The 21,465-nt window shown below is 35.0% G+C and overlaps 2 protein-coding genes across 12 annotated transcripts in view; one reads left to right on the forward strand and one right to left on the reverse strand.

The window, feature by feature from the left end:
- The window catches only part of ptpro (protein tyrosine phosphatase receptor type O), a 201,047-nt gene extending 192,953 nt beyond the window's left edge, over positions 1–8,094 (forward strand). For all 4 annotated transcript variants that reach the window (XM_050036269.1, XM_050036266.1, XM_050036267.1 and 1 more), the window contains one exon: positions 2,714–8,094. The gene's annotated coding sequence lies outside the window, so the exon portion shown is untranslated. The remainder of the gene's footprint in view (positions 1–2,713) is intronic.
- A 3,425-nt stretch (positions 8,095–11,519) lies between these two features.
- Positions 11,520–21,465, reverse strand: part of eps8a (epidermal growth factor receptor pathway substrate 8a) — a 61,808-nt gene continuing 51,862 nt past the window's right edge. For all 8 annotated transcript variants that reach the window (XM_050036295.1, XM_050036298.1, XM_050036294.1 and 5 more), the window contains 3 exons: positions 20,733–20,916; positions 20,066–20,198; positions 11,520–16,787 (listed from right to left, as the gene is read on the reverse strand). In XM_050036295.1, coding sequence (XP_049892252.1) covers positions 16,677–16,787; positions 20,066–20,198; positions 20,733–20,916 — 428 coding nt within the window. In that variant the 3' untranslated portion in view covers positions 11,520–16,676. The remainder of the gene's footprint in view (positions 16,788–20,065; positions 20,199–20,732; positions 20,917–21,465) is intronic.

Here is a 21,465-nt window from a genome sequence, read left to right on the forward strand (position 1 = left end):
ATGTCGAAAAAGTCATAGCGTAGCATGTCGAAAAAAGTAATAGTATAGCATGTCGGAAAAAAGTCAGTACAGGATGTCGAAAAAGAGTCATAGTATAGCATGTCAAAAAAACTGGAAAAAAAAAAGTCATAGTATAGCATGTCGAAAAAACACAAAAAAAGTCATAGTATAGTACGTCGAAAAAACGTTATTGTATAGCATGTTGGAAAAACGGGAAAAGTCATAGTATAGCATGTCAGAAAACAGTCATGGTATAGCATATCCAAAAAAAAGTCATAGTATAGTATGTCGAAAAAGTCATAGCGTAGCATGTCGAAAAAACTGAAAAAAAAAAGTCATAGTATAGCATGTCGAAAAAGTCATAGCGTAGCATGTCAAAAAAAGTAATAGTATAGCATGTCGGAAAAAAGTCAGTACAGGATGTCGAAAAAGTCATAGCATAGTATGTCGAAAAAAAATTATAGTACAGCATGTCAAAAAAACTAAACAAAAAGTCATACTATAGAATGTTGAAAAAACTAAAAAAGTCATATCATGTCGAAAAAACTGAAAAAAAGTCATAGTATAGCATGTCGACAAAAAAAAAAAAAANTATAGCATGTCGAAAAAGTCATAGCGTAGCATGTCAAAAAAAGTAATAGTATAGCATGTCGGAAAAAAGTCAGTACAGGATGTCGAAAAAGTCATAGCATAGTATGTCGAAAAAAAATTATAGTACAGCATGTCAAAAAAACTAAACAAAAAGTCATACTATAGAATGTTGAAAAAACTAAAAAAGTCATATCATGTCGAAAAAACTGAAAAAAAGTCATAGTATAGCATGTCGACAAAACAAAAAAAAAAGTCATAGTATAGCATGTCAAAAAAAGTCACAGTATAGCATGTCGAAAAAAAATGATAAAAAAGTCATAATATAGTTTGTCGAAAAACTGAAGAAACGTCATTGTGTAGTATGTCTAAAAAGTCAAAACAGTATTTCATAGAAATGTCACAGTATGGAATGTGTAGTGAACCCCAGGCCAGACAACGGTGAAGCATATTGATGTTTTCAAAGGTCTTTAATCATGTTTAGACATCATCTACATTATTTGAACAACATTGTTACCATTTTCCATCAGAAACACCTTTCTTTTTTAAAACAGTTAGATTTACAAACCACACAGAAATTAATACAGTTAGCTCATACACATGTGCAAACATAACCATACATACATATAAGTATAGATTACAATATCAATCTTTAAACACACACAAAATAAGAAAGCCAGTTTTGCCATGACGTGACAGATATTCAGCAAAGCTGTCAGCTATTGTTAGTATGACTGTTGTGATGGAGATACATTTCAATTTAAACATTTACATTCTTTCAAGTCCGATAACACACATATCACCACACAAAATCATGGAGCATTTATTGACACAGTATCTTGCTCCCATGCCAGCCAGGCACTTACTATACAAAAAAGAAGGAGCTTGACATTGCAGAGTAAAGTTGCATGTCTTCCCAAACTTTTATGTATGCTTCAGTATCCTGTTTCCACCAAGAGAAGGTGTCAAAAAAATTGCTAAAAACCCTTATAGTATAGCATGTCCAAAAAACTGGAAAAAAAAAAAGTCGAAGCATGTCGAAAAAAGTGAAAAAAGTCATAGTATAACATGTCGAAAAAAAGTCATAGTATAGTATGTCGAAAAACTGAAGAAACATTGTGTAGTATGTCTAAGTATTTTATGTTGAAAAAACTGATAAAAACGTGATAGTATAGCATGTCAAAAAAATGTCATAGTATAGTATGTCCAAAAACTTTTAAAAAATGTCATAGTATAGCATGTCGAAAAACTAAAAAAAAAAGTTATAGTATAGCATGTCGCCCAAAATTAAGAAAAAAAGTCATAGTATAGTGTGTCGTCCAAAACCATGAAAAAAAAGTCATAGTATAGTATGTCGTCCAAAATGATGAAAAACGTCATAGTATATAGTATGTCGTCCAAAATGATGAAAAAAAGTCATAGTATGGTATGTCGTCCAAAACCATGAAAAAAAAGTCATAGTATAGTGTGTCGTCCAAAATGATGAAAAAAAGTCATAGTATAGTGTGTCGTCCAAAATGATGAAAAAAAGTCATAGTATGGTATTTCGTCCAAAACCATGAAAAAAAAGTCATAGTATAGCCATGTCGTCCAAAATGTGATAAAAACGTCATAGTATAGCGTGTCGTCCAAAATGATGAAAAAAGTCATAGTATGGTATGTCGTCCAAAACCATGAAAAAAAAAGTCATAGTATAGTATGTCGTCCAAAATGATGAAAAACGTTATAGTATAGTATGTCGTCCAAAACCATGAAAAAAAAGTCATAGTATGGTATGTCGTCCAAAATGATAAAAAAAATCATAGTATAGTATGTCGTCCAAAAAAATGAAAAAAAAGTCATAGTATAGTATGTCGTCCAAAACCATGAAAAAAAAGTCATAGTATAGTATGTCGTCCAAAATGATAAAAAAAAGTCATAGTATAGTATGTCGTCCAAAACCATGAAAAAAAGTCATAGTATAGTATGTCGTTCAAAATGAAAAAAAAAGTCATAGTACAGCATGTCGAAAAAAAATGATTAAAAAAACCCCCCAAAAAATCAAAGTATAGTCTGTCATGAAGATGCAGAAAGTGTACAATACAAAATTTGAAAAACTAGAAATATTTTTTTCTTTTCCTTACAGGCTGCGAACACACCCAGCCTCCTGTGCTTCAGGCATCCATTCTCTGCAGAAGAAGATCCGCGTCATCATCAGTGTCAAAAAACAAAACAGCAGAACATCTTGACAAAAAAAATAGAATCCAGTTTTTTGTTTGAATTGATGTTAAAGCATGGGATGGAGTTTTGCCTTAAGGAGCCTTCACTGACTGACCAACATGTTGAACCACAACCCTGCCCTCTGAACTGGACTGACTCACGTCAACGTGGGGTGGGAGGAGTCGGAGGTTAACGCGCTCCGACCTGTGATTGGATGTCTACACTGTGTCCGTCCTCATTGAGGCGACGTGTTGGTGTAACTGAGTCAGCAGTTTTTCATTTTATTTCTTTTTTAATCTCAGGAGTAGCTGAAAAACCAGCAAGCACACTGGCCTCTTCCTCCACTTCGAAAGTAATTTATCATCGGTTAGTATTAGTTTTTTGCATCATTGATAGTGTTCACCGTCCTGCAGAGTGCAGCTTTCCTGGCTTTTTGTAACGTCAGAGTTGAAGGCGGTAGATTTCAACGTTACTCACTGCCAAACAAACCAAACATGGGACTGTAACATGTTGATTGATAAAAACATCAACTGCTCTAACATGCTAACCAACTGCCAGGACTGCTGCACAGATTATACTCACTGAGAGAACCCAGCAAGCATTCGACGAAGAGTAAAGGTCTGGAAAATGAGCACAACACTTTGTCATGTTGAAGTAGATTTTTAATTGAGTTTTTTAAATTAAACACTAAACATGGATCGTGCTTGGAGGAGCCTTCCAAACATAATGGTGTATCTGTCCTGGTCAAAATTGTCAAACAATGGTAAAAATTATTTGTCGTCGTTGGACATCTGTGAAAAATTAGGAACATTTTTGCTGCAGTTTGAACAAGCTGAACGTTCCAGACTTTAGAAATGGTTTTATCAGAAAAGTATTTGGTACCGATTTCTAGAAATGCTACTCGAATGCCTCCGAACTTTTTATCCCGTCCGTTGGATCGACCACTAAACGTCTGAATGTTTGCTGGGTCTGCACAAGAACTAAAGGGCACAAACAGTTGAAGGGAACGAACGCCTTTCTGTGGAAACACGAGCGCCTCATGCTGCCGTCCCGTCGCTGTCGGGCGTGTTGGAGGCCAGTTTAGAGACTGTGGTTGTAGAGCTGTAGTTTGTATTTGCACTGAGGCCTCGGAGCTGCCTGACCTGCTGACAGAAGAAGGGAAGACTTTCTGTTGCTGCTTCCTGCTGTGGAGGACTAACTGCAGCCGTGCCGCTCGATATTCGTCCTGTCCTGTGGGCTCTTCTAACAGAGGATCTCGATCTGAAGACGTAGAATTAACTTTAGACTACCGGAGATGTTTTTAACCCTCTGAGGATCACGAACTCATCGGCTGCAACAATCCTGTTTGGAAACAAACAAATGGATCATATCAGACTGAGACAGAAGACAGAAGAGAGACATTACTCAGTCGAACTGCCAAAACTACAAAAAGTTTTATCAAGACCTGATGTTGAGTTTCCCTTTCTGTTGATGAATTTGGGAAATGACAAACATATCTTTGGGTCGGCCCGAGCCTTTCTGAGCCTCCTGGCACAATTTGAATATCTTTAATCCATCAGATTACCAATTTAAAAAAGTGCAACTGTTCTCTAGAACTCATGACAATAAAACTAAATATTGACCCAAAACATATCTGTCATTCCAGAAAGCGCAAATATAAAACATATAAAAAAATGTTACATTCCCTGCTTTTTGTTGTCGTCTGTTGCCCCAAACTTTGGAATAGTGCCCCAAATACTAAACTTTGATATTACATTATTTTGATTCTTCTATTAATCCTCAAATGTTGGGTTCCTTAACAGTGTTTTTTGTTATATTATTTGGCACAGAGCCCTGAAAAGTTTCAGGTTATAAAACATTCTAAACATTTTTTTTTCTCAATTCCAAAATTTTGTAAAGAACCACAACTTTATAACATATTGTATTGTGCCCCCTAGAGTGGCCACAAATACCCTAACGTGAGTGCTCACAGTAAAATGGTAAGAGTCCCAAAATTTAGCAAAATGCAACAAAAAGTTTTAAGTGTCAGATTGGGTTCTGCAAAAATTTGTTTTAATATGATTAATTATATATGACCAAATATTGTTTATTGTCACATTTGGTATGGCATTTACAATTTAAAAATTGGTATAATGTCCCAAAATATTGTGTAGCACCCCCAAAATTTGTGACAGTTACAAAATGTTTCACCTAAAGTTACTAATGCCAGATTTGGTATTGCAAAATTGTGTTTTAATGGCAAAATTAGATATGACCAAATTTTGTTTACAACAGACACATTTGGTATTGCATTTTCAATTTGTTTTAATTTTTTAAAATTTGGTATAATGTCCCAAAATATTGTGTAGGGCTCCTAAAATTTGTTATGGTTACAGAATGTTTCACCTAAAGTTACTATTGCCATATTTGGTATTGCAAAATTAGATATGACCAAATTTTGTTTACAACAGACACATTTGGTATTGCATTTTCAATTTGTTTTAATTTTTTAAAATTTGATATAATGTCCCAAAATATTGTGTAGCGCTCCTAAAATTTGTTATGGTTACAGAATGTTTCACCTAAAGTTACTAATGCCATATTTGGTATTGCAAAATTAGATATGACCAAATTTTGTTTACAACAGACACATTTGGTATTGCATTTACGATTTGTTTAAATTTGCATTGTGCCCCCTAAATTTGATATGATTAAAAAAATTTAATATAATGGCCACAAATGCCCTAACGTGTGTGCTCGCAGTAAAACCGTAAGAGTCTCAAAATTTGGCATAATACCACAAAAAGTTGTAAGCGTCAACTATGGTATTGCAAAATTTTGTTTCAATCGCAAAATTAGATATGACTAAATTTTGTTTACAACAGACACATTTGGTATTGCATTTACAATTTGTTTTAATTTTTAAAATTTGGTATAATGCCCCAAAATATTGTGTAGTGCCCCTAAAATTTGCTATGGTTACAAAATGTTATTCAGCACTACCAAAAGTTATTAATGCCAGATTCCCAGTATTTGGTGCAGTCCCATTTGTGTTTGGGGATAATACCACAACTAGATGCTAGAGAGGATTCTCTGGAATTTAAAAATCTTTCGGGTCTTGCAACAAAATCAGTGAGCTTTGAAATAAATTTTAGAAAAGTAGTTCTGATGTTGAAAACGAACAGTTAAGCTTCATGTTTCGGTTGTTTTGGGGCCTGAATCTCGGCTCAGTTCGATCTTGGCTCGGGCCGACTGAATATCTCCGTCTTAACACATGAATACTGTACAGAAAATTGTTATCAAGCCATTTTCTGACGCATCAGTCTGTTATCAGATCAACTTATTTACAATTATTTAGTCATTTTCCATGTTTCTATCGAACATTTGAATTGAAGGGCAAAAGAAACTCCACATTTCTCACTTCCTTGATGACTGTAGAGAATGTCTACTGAACAGATGAGAGTGGTCGACCTCATTCAACCCAAAATTTTACACTCCATTCAGGATGTACAGGGTGTCGTCAAAATACGAGCGGAGAGTTGAGTGGCTTTTCTTTTTGGGTCTCCACAGAGGAGATAGTGATGATGGTCCAATACGAGATTACATCTGATTTTATAACATTTACTGTCAACAATCCTCTTCCAATCAAAATCACTTCAGTGGTCTGTTTCAGTTTACAGTGCTGTCAATGGGAGGAAACAGTGCCAGTAAAATTACCAATTTACATCAAAAAAAACTTTCCTCACATCTTCTCAAGATAAACTTTTAGCCAATTAAAGCTTTCTTAATAGATTTTTTTGTGCATTGTGCAAATGTTAACGGGGTGGGAATCACCAGAGGATCCACGATATGATATTATCATGATACAGTCACGATACAATATTATTGCGATTTTAAATATGTTGTGGTATGCTGGTTATTGCGATAAAATATATTGCCATATATTACCTTTTTCCATCTGTAAATTATGTCCCCAAAGGAAAACTTTGTCAACATTGTTTTCATTTAATAAGATAAAATTTTAAGTCTGTTTACGTCACTTCAGCCATTTTTTTGTATTTGCGGGAAAAATGTATCTGGTGGACTGAAAAAGCAATTTATTATATTATTCTATTAGGCTACCTAAAGTTTAATTTGTATTTGTGATATTTATAATTTATTTAATTAAAAAAAAAAAAAAAATCGATATTTGGCACTGTGTGATGATACGATATTTCCACACAAAAATATTGCAATATTATGATGTATCGATTGTTATACATATCATTACAGATTGTTACAAAAAGTTTTTGTGTAGTTTAAATATTTTTATAAGCTAAAATTTGTTTAATCTTGTTTAACGACCTCACATGAAATTTGGCTGAATGGGAAAAAAAATCAAAGTATAAAAATTAGCAACATAAAGATTTCAATTAATAACTAAACTAAGAATTGACTAATCAAACCAAATAATTAAAGAAAAAGTTTACAATGAGTGTTGTTCCCCCAAAAAACATATGGTCACAAATTTTGTTATAACCTTCTAAAGTTGTTCTAATTTAAAAAGCGCCTCAAATACTAAAATTTAAGAAAAGAAAAGCCACTTCTAACTGCTGTTTGTGTTATTTTGACCACACCTTGTATCCAATTTGTAAAAAAATAAATAAATAAAAATAAAAAAAATGGAAGAGATCAATGAATGTGTGTAAAAAGGCCGTTGGACACTTCAGTGTTGACTTGTAAAATGATTCGTCATTGTGGCCTTGTGGTTCAAACACCTGAAGTCTTTACCTGTTCGTTGGTTCGGTTGCCACTCGATCTGATATAGGTTACATTTCACTATTAGATATCAAATGTACTGTACATACTACTACTGCTTAACTATTCTGTTTCTACTCGTCATTACAAAGTAATTCTTGTGGAAATGTTGCTTTAGAGGTTTGTTTTTTAAAAGTTGTTGTATATGTGAATCATCATTACCTGAGCCAGAAGTTCTCCCATCACTACGACGGTTCGGCTGTTGGACGTTTGGAGACTCGGCTGTTGGGGAAACGTCGACGTGGAGAACTTGTCAGTCGGAGAAACGCACTTTGGAACAGCTGTTAAAAAGATTTAGAAGATTAAAAACTGACGTTAAAACCTGGAGACAATGTCTGAAAGCTCAGCACTGTACACTCTTCTACAATTCTTTCTCTTGCTTAGTGTGTGTCCAGTCAAACTTGTACGTCATTGGTGCCATTCTTGTGCATTGTGTCACTTAAAATTTGAGGGACGATCTAGAACTCGGATCGTCGTCACAGAGTTTTAATGTGTGTGTGCGTGTTGGAACAAAATAAAATGTTGCAGTTACATATGTCTCATTTCACTTTCTACATACAAAATACAAAAATGGTTGGGTAACACTTGAAATGTATTGAACATGAACACTGAATTTAATTACCGACACCAAAAACAAGACATTTTTATGATACTTTTTTATGCCAATTGGAAAGAATGGCTAATCTGGATTTTTTTCTGATCAATATTGTGATTTAAATTGTGGTCATTTATGTAAATTCAATGTCTACAGTTTTAAAAATATGAACTTCTACCAAATATTACCACAAATTTATCTTGTTTTTACGTGAACAGAATCAGATAAAATGCATCTTCAGTTTCAATCAATCAATTTATCCCAGAATTATTAAGATTAGTAGTAAACTACAGAAACATATGTACGTTAAATTAGATAGTCATTCAAATTTGGTGTCCCCAAAATTGGTTACAATCCCAAAATGTCCCAAATTGTTATGATCACAAATTTTGTACAGCACTCCCTAAAAATTTAAGATACAGGAGCAAATACTAAATCTGGGTATTACACCACTATTTTATATACCATAGCTGGTGAAAAAATACTATGAAACGCTATACAGTTCTCACAATAAAATAATACTATAGTTTTTTGCTATGGTATATAGGGCCAAATTTAGATTTTACACCCCTAAAAGTTTGATTAAAAATTTGTATAGAAAATTGAAATAAACACAAAATGTTAACTCTCAGATTCTACAGAAATTTTCTTTCAGTTAAGCTCACATTTATATAAAATTTGTATATTTGACTTTTATCCATTGAATTAAACGATAATCAAACATTATCTTTAAAAGTGGTGACATCTTGTGAAAACAGCTCCATATTGAGCCACTCATCATAAGATCACATCAGATTCAATAAGACAGTTCTGCACTTTCAATGCTTTTGCCTCATTATGTATAATAGATGACGCCCCCTAGTGTTCTATATCAGGAAATGCATTTCTCAAGAGATGATTGGAAACACCAATTTAAAAATGGCAGATAAGTTAATTTTGTTTTTTTGACATCCTAATATCAAAACAACGAAGATGATCTGTATTTCTTAAGATCAGTGTTTGAAGCAGTGAAAGTACAGTAGTAAATTATATTAATATTTGTTATATCTATTGATAAATGCAAATGAATGTAATGAACTTTCCCTTTTATTTAGCTTTGATTTAGGAGGTTTAGCCTATACAATTTAACAGTTCAATTATCAACATAGTCAAGCACCTGAATGAAATAAAAAATTCTTGTTAACTAAATTTTTTCATACCAACTTGTCAGTATAAACAGTGCATAAGGTCTGTCCGAAATCTGCCAAGATGAAATGTTTGAACGTACTTGAGGCCAATTTCGGCCCTGTCCAGCACTCCTCGTGTAACGGCCACTCTCCTGGTATCTGGTATCAATCTGATTGGGCTGCAGGTACCACTTCATGCTACCAGTAGTGCCAAGGACACCAGCAGAAGACCAAACTAGAGAAGAATCAGTCAGGAAGGATAAGGAGAGAGCAACTATCTGTGGACACCACATGTAAAACCATTTCCTGTCTGCCTCTCCACTGCACCTGTTGTCACTTTGATTTGCACCAAATCAGCTGAAACTGATTAACAATCACTTGTGCTTCCAACATGGACAGATTGAATTATTAGATTGGACTGAGTTAATTATCAATCAGAAAATATCCTTTATGTCAAATGTTTAAAGTTTTCTTAACTCAAGCCGCTGTTCAAGAACAATTATCTAAACTGGTTAACTCAAAAATTTAAACTTATACATACCTTATCAGAGTAGACAGAAAACAAAATTATACTTACCAGACATTCTGTCTTTCATAGCTGGTACAGACTGAAATGAGTCCACAGTACCAGAAAAGTGTCGATGTTCATTATTCTGCACTATTTTTTTCCTCCAGCTTTTTTATTGGGGTTTTCAAAGTTAAACGCAGTGACAGTATAAACGTGAATACAGAGTTTCTTATGAGTTTGCAAGATGGATTTTTTTACAGATAAAATTAAATTATCTATTTTAGAAAGATTGAAGCAAGAAAACAATAAAATAGATAAAGATAAAATTCAAAAAATTAAAATTCAAACATTTAAATTTTCAAAATTTAAACATTTCAATTTTCAAAATTCAAACATTTAAAATTTTTTAAAATTCAAACATTTTAATTTTCAAAATCAATCAATTCAATCAATCAATTTTATTTATAAAGCCCAATATCACAAATCACAATTTGCCTCACAGGGCTTTACAGCATACGACATCCCTCTGTCCTTATGACCCTCGCAGCGGATCAAACATGTTAATTTTCAAAATTCAAACATTTTAATTTTCAAAATTCAAACATTTCAATTTTCAAAATTCAAACATTTCAATTTTCAAAATTCAAACATTTAAATTTTTTTAAAATTCAAACATTTCAATTTTCAAAATTTACAATTTTAAAATTTAAAATTCGGGGGGACTGGGACGATTTAAATGGATGTCAGACTGACAGTGTATTATATCATTTAGACAGGGCTAGTTGGGGGAAGGACTTGTATTGTTCTTAAAGTGGTCTATGAAGGGTTGCCAGATCCAGCAGAGTTTGTTTTCACACCCTCTTAAGGAGAATTTAATCTTTTCCAAATGTAGGTGGTGCATGAAATCCTTCACGAGGGCAGGAGCCTGCATTTGTTTCAAATTTAATAATATCGATCCATGTGCAAGCAGGGTTACAAATAATATGTTATGTTGGGAGTTGGTAACACAAGATCAGACCCTTTAATACCAAAGAGTTCAGTCAGTGGACATCTGATAGTGACTGAAAAATATTTTGCCAGTATGTTATAATTATGTTATGGAATTATTATTTTTAAGCACTTTTTCCCAGGTCATTTCCTTCTTTCTTGCTAATTTTTGGGTAATTTCTTCTGAAGTTGCTCACTGACTTCCTCTCAAGCCAATTTCCTCAGGTTTCAAAGGGTTAAAAAGCACTTTGAGTGGTCGGATGACTGGAAAGGTGCTGGACTGATATGTGAATACATTTTACAGAGCATATTTTTTGGTAAGTGAAACCTGCACAATATTTTAAATTGCAAAAGTCCATGTCCAGCACAAAGTGAGGAAGACTGTTCCAGTAGTTGGGCGTTTGTCTATGACTCTTCCAGAATAGCAACCCCAAAATCATTTGCCCTGGCTGCTTTTAAGTAATCTAGGGAGGCGGTACAATCTGAACATGAAAGTTCATTATAAAGAACACAGGGGCCTCCTTTGATCAGTGGGTTTGACAGAAGTATAGATTCAATAGGTGAACCGATTAGGGTTAGGGTTAGTTAACTGTAAATATGTGAAAACATGAGTATGTGGTTCGTCACGTTTAGTTTGTAACTGCTGAAATGATGAAAACAGACAGTAAAAATATCTTTGAAGGAATGAATGACTCGTACGGAGTTTTATAAATGTTTTATTGCAGAATGAGCAGATTTATATGGAAAAGGCACCATGAAAACTATACACTTACAAATAACATTTCTGTCTCATTGGCGTCTAGAACTGTTTGGGTACGAGGACAGTTCACTAAATACACTTTACTCTGCTCTCGTTAACATCTACTCAGCTTTAATCATCGTTAGTATAATTACAGTGTTGTGCTACAGTTCAGACAAACCACCTCTCCCATTCAGTTATTCCACCGTTTACATCCTTTACACTCGACCACGAGGACGGCCCGAGAAAATTAAGTGCATAAGTGGAAAACAAAATGGATACAATCAATCGATGCCACAGTGAGTTCAGAATGTACTGGCTGATTCTTGTACATCTCGTATGAAAGCATACACATGTTTAAATAACATTTCTCCAGCTAGAGGATGATCTGCTGCTTCAGGCTACTCGGCAGAAATGGATCAGAAACAGTCGTCTCGTTAGTTTGTGTAGAAATGATGATTTTTTTGCTTACTGATATTTTTTGTCGAAACAGCTTTTTGTTTGCTGAGACTTTATTTACAGATGCAGAGTTTACTGTGAATTCTCAAATAACAGCAGGTGATTGAACAGTGACAGAGGAAGTTCATGACCTGCATGAACAGGTAACGGTCAGGTGAATAAACTCAAGGAAACATTTAACTACGAGGGGTGGAGTCACTTCTACTACAATGACTTGTATGGTAAATTTAATGTAGTGTACAGAACATAGCGTCATGTCATACTGACCACTCTGCCGCTGTTTCATTTGTTAATTTCTCCACTTTCACACTTATTTTTGCTGCTGCCACAAACCAAACACTTGACCTGCACACTTCACTTCACCATTAATACCACGCACATTCAGTGTATCTCGAGTATCGTAATAACTCACACTGCTGCATACAGAAGGATAATACATTCACTTAAGAGTAAAAATTCTACTCAGCTTTTCTGAATTAATGAGATAATTATGTCAGAATTCTGATTGAAGTTTTAATGGAAATAAACTGCAAATGAAAATTGACAAGTTAACTACCTTGTTAATTCAGTAAAACGAGAAAATGTTTTTCTATTAAATCTTTCATTTAATTTCCAAGATAATAATCGTGTTAACTGGGGGAAAAAAAGTTGATTTGTCTAATTATTCTAATTATCTTGTGGTTTCAGAATAGTGAATCTCAAATGAACACCATTTTATCATTATATAGTATTCATTTTTTTCTAAATCAGAATTTATGTAGTTTTGTACTTTATTAGTTTTTTTATAAATAAAATTATTATTTTATTTTTTTCTGTTCGTTTTAGTTTCAGTTAGTTTCCAGTGTTTGCTGATTTCAGATTAGTTTTTATTGTTAAAAAAAAATAGTTTTTTTGTGTTTTTTTTTTTAATCTTTAATCAGAGCTTATGCGGTATTGTATTTTTCATTATTTATTTTTTAAATTATTATTTTTCTATTAAGTGATCGTTTCAGTTCAGTTTTTATGTTAAAAAAAATTCAGTTTTAATTCAGTTTTTAATGATTTCAGTAGTAGTTTAATTTCCTTTATTATAATAAGGGGGGTATTTGTCACAGAAAATAATTTTGAAGTTCAGAATAGTTATTACAATACAAACAGCACTTTGTGAAGGCAACTGACTCAGTCACATAGACGTCCCTGTCTCAATACACACATACCCACTAATGCCTCCTCGTGTTTGTTGCGTTGACAAACTTGACTAAAAGACGACGTTTCCTGTATAATTTCATTTTTTTAATTTATACGTACACAATATTGTTCCAGTTAGACCTTAGAAAAAAAACAAAAAATAATTTTTATTTTGAATTCAATTACTTTAAAAGGGTTTTCCCATATAGTTTTAGTTAACTATAATAAGCTTCATTTTTTATAGTTAGCAAGTGGTTTTTCTGTTTTAATTTTCCTTTTTTAATTTTTTATTTTTAAGTGTGCCTGATTGGTATCAACTATGATGTCACTGATATTAAATACAGTTTCTTTGTTGGTCTCATCATAAGTATAAAGGATCCTTTATCAGTTACATTCATTACAGTCATGGTGAATTTCACACAGTGAGACACAGATTATAAATTAGGGACAGTCTTGGCATGAGTTTGAACTTGGTTTCAGAATATTTTTCTTATCGCTATCAGATGCTCTGAGATACATTTTGGGACAGAAAAGGTTTATGGGTGTTTCACAAGTTAACTTTGACTGACAGCAGCTTCACAGTGATCGACATTGGAAATGATTAGTGAGTGAAAACAGTGTTGAGTGGTGACATGACTGTTGATGTACGGATGAATTAGCACTGTGGAAATATTCATTAAACTGAATTTACCCTGAAAACAAACATGTAGGAAGTGTTGAGTCTGTATCACCTGGGTAACAGTGGACATTAGGAACAAAGACCCGCCTCTCTGACACTTTAACTATTTGAGAATTTACAGTATAGAAGAAAACACAACTCCCACTGAACAAATGTTTTTAGTGTCCCGTCAGTCAGCGTCAGTGACGGTATTTGCTGACGCAGCCTCAGCTGACCTGAGATGACTGAATAAAACAAGCATGAACGACAACAGAGTCATGATGACAACAATCAGTTTAAATCAGTATTGTGCTTTAGTTTTATATAATCTATAAAGTCTTCATTCTGTTCACAAAACAGCTGCGTATAATTAAAGATTAGTCGTAGATCAGTCGTAGAGTTTCTTCAGGTCATCGTTAGCATCGTCAGCTGGAGGCTACAGTCTGTTCGCTGCTGTCACTCTGCATGACAAGCACTTCCTGTTTACATTAACAGTATGTTGGTCAAAATATGATGATGTCAGATGACTGACGGGACCGTTTGTTTCTAAACACACGAGGCTCCCTGAGGCGGTGGGTGGAGCCTTAAGAAAACATTCATCAGGTTTACAATGGGAGGATCGCTGAGTCAGACTACATTCGCTTCAGTGTTTGGACGACATTTGAACTTTTAACACAAACGTCAGCAGAAACAGATTTTTACAGCCGTTTAAAAAAAAAAAAAAAAAAAAAGAAAAAGAAAATCTTACAGGTTTGATTCTTCATTCGCCTTCAGCTCAGAAACATTTTCATTATTTATTGTGCAAAAATGCCGATCGCCAAATCTAATATCTCAAGAGATCTGTGTGTAATAATGTCTCTAACTCTAAATCACGTGATGTCCTTAAATCAGACATTATAATAAAGTTATTGTGCATTTCAAGAGAAAGGATTTTCACGTCTTTTGTTTCTCAGTCAATCAAAGCTATCATCAATTATATTAATTCATTTAAACCTTTGATATAATCATAAAATAAAAAAAATTATATACTATGAATATCATGATGTTCTTGGCCAAAAAAATCTGAACTGTACAGTAAATATTAATCAGTCTATTAATGTGTTCACTAGAACAATATATTCAAACCAACATTCACTTAAATGTATTTCTGTACAAACCATCAACCCGTCAGTTATATGGACTACGAACATCAGTTTGTGCCTCTCGTTTATCGTCAGTACGTTCAAGTCGTTGAGTTAAACATCTGCTTTTCTGAAAGATAAATCTGTGACCATCTTTGACATAATCCAGATTGTTGATTAATAACACTCTCCTAATATTTGAAGGTATTTTCAAGTCCTCAAAGAGTCTAATCAGCGACCCAGAAGTCCTGAAACATCTGTGACAACCATTCACACTCACATTCACACCTATGGACAATTTAGAGTCACCAATTAACCTGCATGTCTTTGGACCCACACGGACACAGGGAGAACATTCAAACTCCACACAGAAGAGCTCCCCCTGAGTTCCTGGTAAATTTGCCAATAGGCTACAATTTTAGCGAGCTAAGTAGGTGGGCTTTGCTAACACGAAAGCTTGCCAATAGATTCAATTATTAACTAGCAAATATTAAGGATGATATTATTTTCAGTTGCAAATACCTGCTATTAACACATTTTCCTACCTAGTTAGCAAGCTAGCTCGCTAACCCTGCAGCAGCTCACACAGATTTTGTTCAATTGTATAAACTTCAATTTGGAAAATTAGCTCAGACGAAGCACAAACGGATTTTTAAAGAAGCAAGAGGATGTTCGTCCAGGAACATATCCTACTTGGCAAAATCACTTTGTGTCTGTACAAAAGGTCTGTTTTCAGTGACATAAAATGCCATTTGTGTGGACGAAAAGACCATAACACAGAGAAAAGCTTTAAAAAACACCTGTGTTTGTGCGGACCAGGCCTCAGGTTAGTTACTGTACAATGGACTAAATGTTTTACATCCACGTTAGAAATACGTAGCGGTAAGTGTTGTCGGGGTTTAGTCTTTCAGAAACAAATGTTTATCTCTGTGACTCAAATGTGACGACACATGAGAAATGAACGATTATATTTGTTACAATTAATCCATAGATTATTTTCTCAATTAATCGTTTGGGCTACAAACATTGGAAAACGCCTGTTTCAATATCCTACAGCCTAAAGTGGCTTCCTCAAATGTCTGTCTGTGTCCAACCAACATTCCCAAACCCAAAAATATTAAATTTGCTACAATGTAAGACCGAGAGGAGCAACAACTCTTCACATTTGAGAGAATGGAAATGTCAAGTTTAGTCATTTCTGCTTGAAAAATTATCACAAGATTACCAAAATAGCTGCAGATTTATTTTCTGTAGATGGATTAATTGACGAATCGTTGCAGCTCCACCTGAGAGGCACAAACTGAAGCTAACAAACTATCAGCCGTTCATTAATACTGAGAGGCTTTGCTTTGGAAACTGAGCTACTGAGCAGCTTTTCTTCACTTTTTACAAACACCAACAAAAACTCCTCCAGAGTCCCACAAGTGTTCACGTGTACGTCAGGCAAACATGGCAGAATTCTCTCGGTTTGAATATCAGACGGTCCAAAAGTCAGTCGGCTGGTTGGTTTTTTTGTTTTTAATATTTCTTTCTATGGAGACGAGCTGAGGAGCTCCTGCCTGCGCCGCATGATCTCCAAAAACTCGGCATGGTCGGCCGCCGCCTGAGGATCAAGAGTGCGAGAAAACAGCAGGCTGCAGTTTGAAAAGAAAAAAAAAATAAAGAGGGAAGTAAAGCAGGAGGGAGGAAGGGAGGAAGCCGTGTGTGTGGAGCTCAGTGGGTGCTGCCTTCGTCAAAAGACTCCACCCCTGAATCACAGGTGCTGGCTGCCAGTTTCTCCTGCCGCCTCCTCATGATCTCCTGGAGCTCAGAGCCTGAACTCTTCTGGAGGCACAAAGAGACAGAAGACGAAGAAAGAAAACAGAGACAGAAGGAGGTGAAGAGTATCCAGAGAAGTGAGGGCGTGGGGAGGAAACAGAATAGAGAAGACAAACAGCCGGTTAGACGTGAAACACAAACACAAAATGTAAATGTCTTGAGTCTCGCTGCCTCTGAAGCGACTGAGCGTCTTTGCCAACAATCTACAGAGCGTCTCTGCTGACACACTTTCCTCCTGGAAATCAGAAGATTTTATCAGCTGAAGACGAGAAAATCTTCTGGTCACTCAGAGTCTAACAGCGCTGGCTGTGGTTAGATGGTTATTCTCCATGTAAACGCAGCCAGCAGCCTGAACCAACCTCAGGAAGCCTTCTGGTGACTGGCGCTGCTGCTGCGAGCTGTAAAGAGCAGGTGCATGAACATGTCTAAAGTATGAGTCAGCTGCTTGAGTCAGGGGGCATGCTGGGTAACAAAGTACCTCTAAGTACTTTCTAAAACTGGTCGCACAGAGATCTGTTACACTGCCGAGTCACTGCTTCGAAAGACTCACCAAAAATAAATAAATACATAAATAAATACAATTAAAAAAATTTTTTTTTTAAATTGGGAAAAAAAATCCATAAATAAATACATTTAAAAATGTCAATTAAAAATAAAATAAAATAATAAACATGAACAATTATTATTGAAATTATTAAAATGTTGGATAAGCATGGAGGACAAAAAATGACATACATAAATAATTAAAAGCTTAACTAACTTCAGAATTATAATCAAATAAATAAATATGAAAGACATTAACATAGAAATAATTAAATGCATAATAAAATCTATATTATTTAAGCAAAACATTGTCTTTTATTTATTGCCACTTGCTTTATTTCTTTAATTTTTTGACATATATTTAGAAAAACAGAAATAAAAATAAAAGAAATCAAATTAAAAAACAAATTTAGAAATAAATGTAAAATCTAAAAATATATATTGCTAAAAACTGAAAAGAAAAATACATACAATTTTAAAAAATAAAAAATTTGTAGAATTACAGAAATACATTAGATATCTCATTATATTTATTTAATTATGCATTTAATTATTAAAATATGTATTTATCATAGCTTTTATTGATGTATCTATCATTTTATTTGTTTATTAAATTATCTTTTTTTATTATTTATTTATGTAATTTTTGGTAAATTAGTCACTTTTTTATCCTCATTTGATTTTCTTTTGAATATTGCGACTTTTCTTTGCTGTTTTTTAGTTTTGAGCTGTTTGACGTCTTTGTGCGACCAGCTGCAGGTGAGAAGGGTCCTAAAGGAGGTAAAGGTAAATCAGGTAAATCTCTGTCAGAGCTCTGAGGAGAAGCTGGTAGTGAAAGTAGCATCTGTATGATTAGCTGACTGCTAATCAAAGCTAAGCTAGCACACAGACCACAAGTTTGTCTGTTAAGATCTCATTCCAGGGGACGGGGACGGGGGCAGGGGCGGGGTCAGAGGGCAGCAGGTGAGGGTCAGAGGTCAACAGGAAGTGGAACGTACTGGAGCTGGTTCATTCAGGGAGTTTAAGGAGGACTTACTGTACAGCCACAGCAGGAAGACAAATACTGGCACTACCTTAAAATGCGGCTATACATGAAACGTCCAGAGCCTCGTTCTGACGGACAGATTCAGGAAATTAATTATTATCTTAATTAATCAATTAACATGAAAATTCAGACAAACACCTTCTGTGCTGCTTGAGAAACACCTGTGGACTGCAGTACGAGTAAGACTCATTGTTTTTATTTGTATGGTGAATATCAAAAACAGGCAACAATCAGACATTACTGCAGAGGGAGGACAAGGACATTGTTTTACAAGTAACAAGTCCAGAGTCAAGACCGGCAACCCTCAAGTCCAGTTCCACGTCAAAGTCAAGACCTACAAGTCCTGAAAAATTAAGACTAATATGTCCCAGGTCCCAAGACAAGCAGGAGAACATAAAGTCCAAATTAAGTCAGGAATCAGTGATTATTTTTTCTGAGTCCACATCAAAACGATGAGTCTTAATCTGATGGAGTCACCATAAAAAAAGTTTCTGGCGTTGTTCCTTTGATTCTGTCCAACAGAACGAAGCGGTGAACATCTGTTTGTGAACACGATACCTTAATGAATGTGGTTACAGATTCAGAAGATCAAAGGAGGGTCAGAAGAAAACCTGCAGGTGGAAATAGACACCACACACCAGACCTTGGCAGTGTTGGGGGATAGAAAGCTTAAAGACAGAAAAGACCCTGAACATATACTGTGAGACGCAGACACAAAAGCCCTGTTTCCACCCAGCAGTGTGGTTCAGTTCAGTTTGGTACGATTTTTTCTGTTTCCACTGTGAAAAGTTGTGGATGGTACCAATGGAACCGTTCCATCAGCACACCTTAAATTTCACTGTGACAACTTTGACCATCACTTTAGTTTTATTGCCTCTCTTAGACAACAGACACTTTTAATAATGAGTGGATCTTCAAGAGTTTAAAAATATATATTAACCGTATTATGTGAACTGCATATATTCTAATCCTCACTTTTAGAAAAAAAAAAAGCATTGTGGAGCGTCGTTCCTGTGGGCTACAGCAACACTAAACCCCTGAGCTTGCCTGAGAAGGACTAAATGCACAAAGCTGCTATTTTTAAATATCCCATGGAGAGAGACTCTCACTGCAGCCTGTTTTATTTTGTTCTGAAAATGTCGGCGTGCAGCCTCGTTCTGTGGACGATAAACGAGGTGCAGACTGATAAAGGAGGAAATACAGTGAGTGCTGGACGGAGCAGTGAGTGACAACAGCCCCGCCCACATTTAAGAGTACTGTTTGTGGTGGAAACTCTACGGTCTACGTATCATGTCTGAAGGGTTACTGTTGGTTCCAAAGGTACCATACTGAAAGTGTTTTGTGGAAACGGGGCTCAACACACTGCAGCTGACAGAAGACACTTTGTAATCTCAACATATAACACCAGTGTTTTTCTAGAGACTTTACAAAACTACTGAATCCATCAGTGTCTTCAGTGAATATTTATCCAAAGGAGTTGTTGTTGTTATGTGAGTCTACTGAGGGCAAGAATCTATCCCATGATGCATTTGGTCGAGTGTCGACCAATCAGAGGCTGTGTATCTGTGTGCATACTTGAGAATTTGGTGTGGTGATTGATTGTAGAATAGATGTGTTATTTTTCAGGGTGAAACAAAGATTTGAGTCTGAAGGTGTTTTGGTGTCGATGATGTCATGTGTGACCTGTGACACCCACCTCCAGCGCGGCCTTCTGGACGGTGACCTGGCTGAAGACTCGAGCTCCGTCGTCGGGACAAACCGTCTTCAGCTCCTCCTTGTTGAGAGAGAACAGCTGAGCGCCAGTCAGCACGCCGAGGCTGGTGATGGTGCTGCACGCAGGAAACAGTCATGGTCAGGTCTGATACAATAAACGCACATCTGCACACACCTGGACAGGTCAGTCTCTAGTCTCTATTAACTTTTTTTTAACTTGCAAACCATCGAAAACATTTCAAATCAAGTTTTTGACATCGTACAGTTTAAAATCACTAAAACTTCAATGTTAAATAGTGAAAAGCCATAAATTCAGTCGTATTAACATTAAAAAAAATAAAGTATTCAGTAGTAATTATTATATTTTACAATTTGGTAATCACATGCTTCTAAGTGTCAAATTATTTTGCCTTTTTGTTAAACTTAAAATTCTAATTTTTACAACACAAAATTTGACTTAAACAGTCATCACTTTTGTTTTATGTCACTTTTCTTACTTCCAATTCATAACTTTGAATTTGTATCTTATCATTTTGACAATTTTTCATTTTGACTAAAATATATATATTATACATATAATATATCAAAATAAGATGTCTGAGTATGACAGATATACAGATTAAACTGACAGACTGTCTGTGGATACTCACACTGGGCTGAAGCCTTTGGCCTCTAACCAGGCCTTGACGTCATCAGGTGACGAGTCGTAGGTGATGCTGTTGGATGGCAGGCTGCCGCTGCGAGACGGAACCTGAAACTTCTTCTGAGCGCTGCGACCTAAAGTCAATCTGTGCATCAGCTCGTCCTGAACTTCCTCCATGTTGGATTTCCTACCTGCAGGAGAGGTATGAAAAACAAGTCACTGTACAGAGTGTTGACAATCAATGAACTGTTCTTATCTGATAAATACGATTATCACTGTTGGAGCCACGAAAAGGACGAACAATTTGAGACTTTGTGAAAATGCTGCAGTGTTATGATAAATAAATTTTAATATTTTGAATCACAATATTTCAAGAATTATTAAGCTCTATTAATATTTACAATGCTCAATGCACAAACTAACAGCCTGACTGAAAAACACAATGTATTGTTCTCAAAGGAATATTTTCCTCCCACTACTGTGACTTTATTTTCATTATGATTATGACTCCTCAAATTTAACACAACTTTCCTCTTTCAATATTACAACTGTATTCTTAAAATATCACCTTTACTTTTTAAACGTCATGTCGTCAAAATAATATATTGTTCTTGAATATTATTACATAGTTTTGGAACATTGCCACTTCAAAATTTTATGACTATTGTCAAAATACANCAAATTTAACACAACTTTCCTCTTTCAATATTACAACTGTATTCTTAAAATATCACCTTTAC

Source organism: Epinephelus moara, chromosome 23 (assembly GCF_006386435.1).
Source record: "Epinephelus moara isolate mb chromosome 23, YSFRI_EMoa_1.0, whole genome shotgun sequence".
Classification (NCBI taxonomy): Eukaryota; Metazoa; Chordata; class Actinopteri; order Perciformes; family Serranidae; genus Epinephelus; species Epinephelus moara.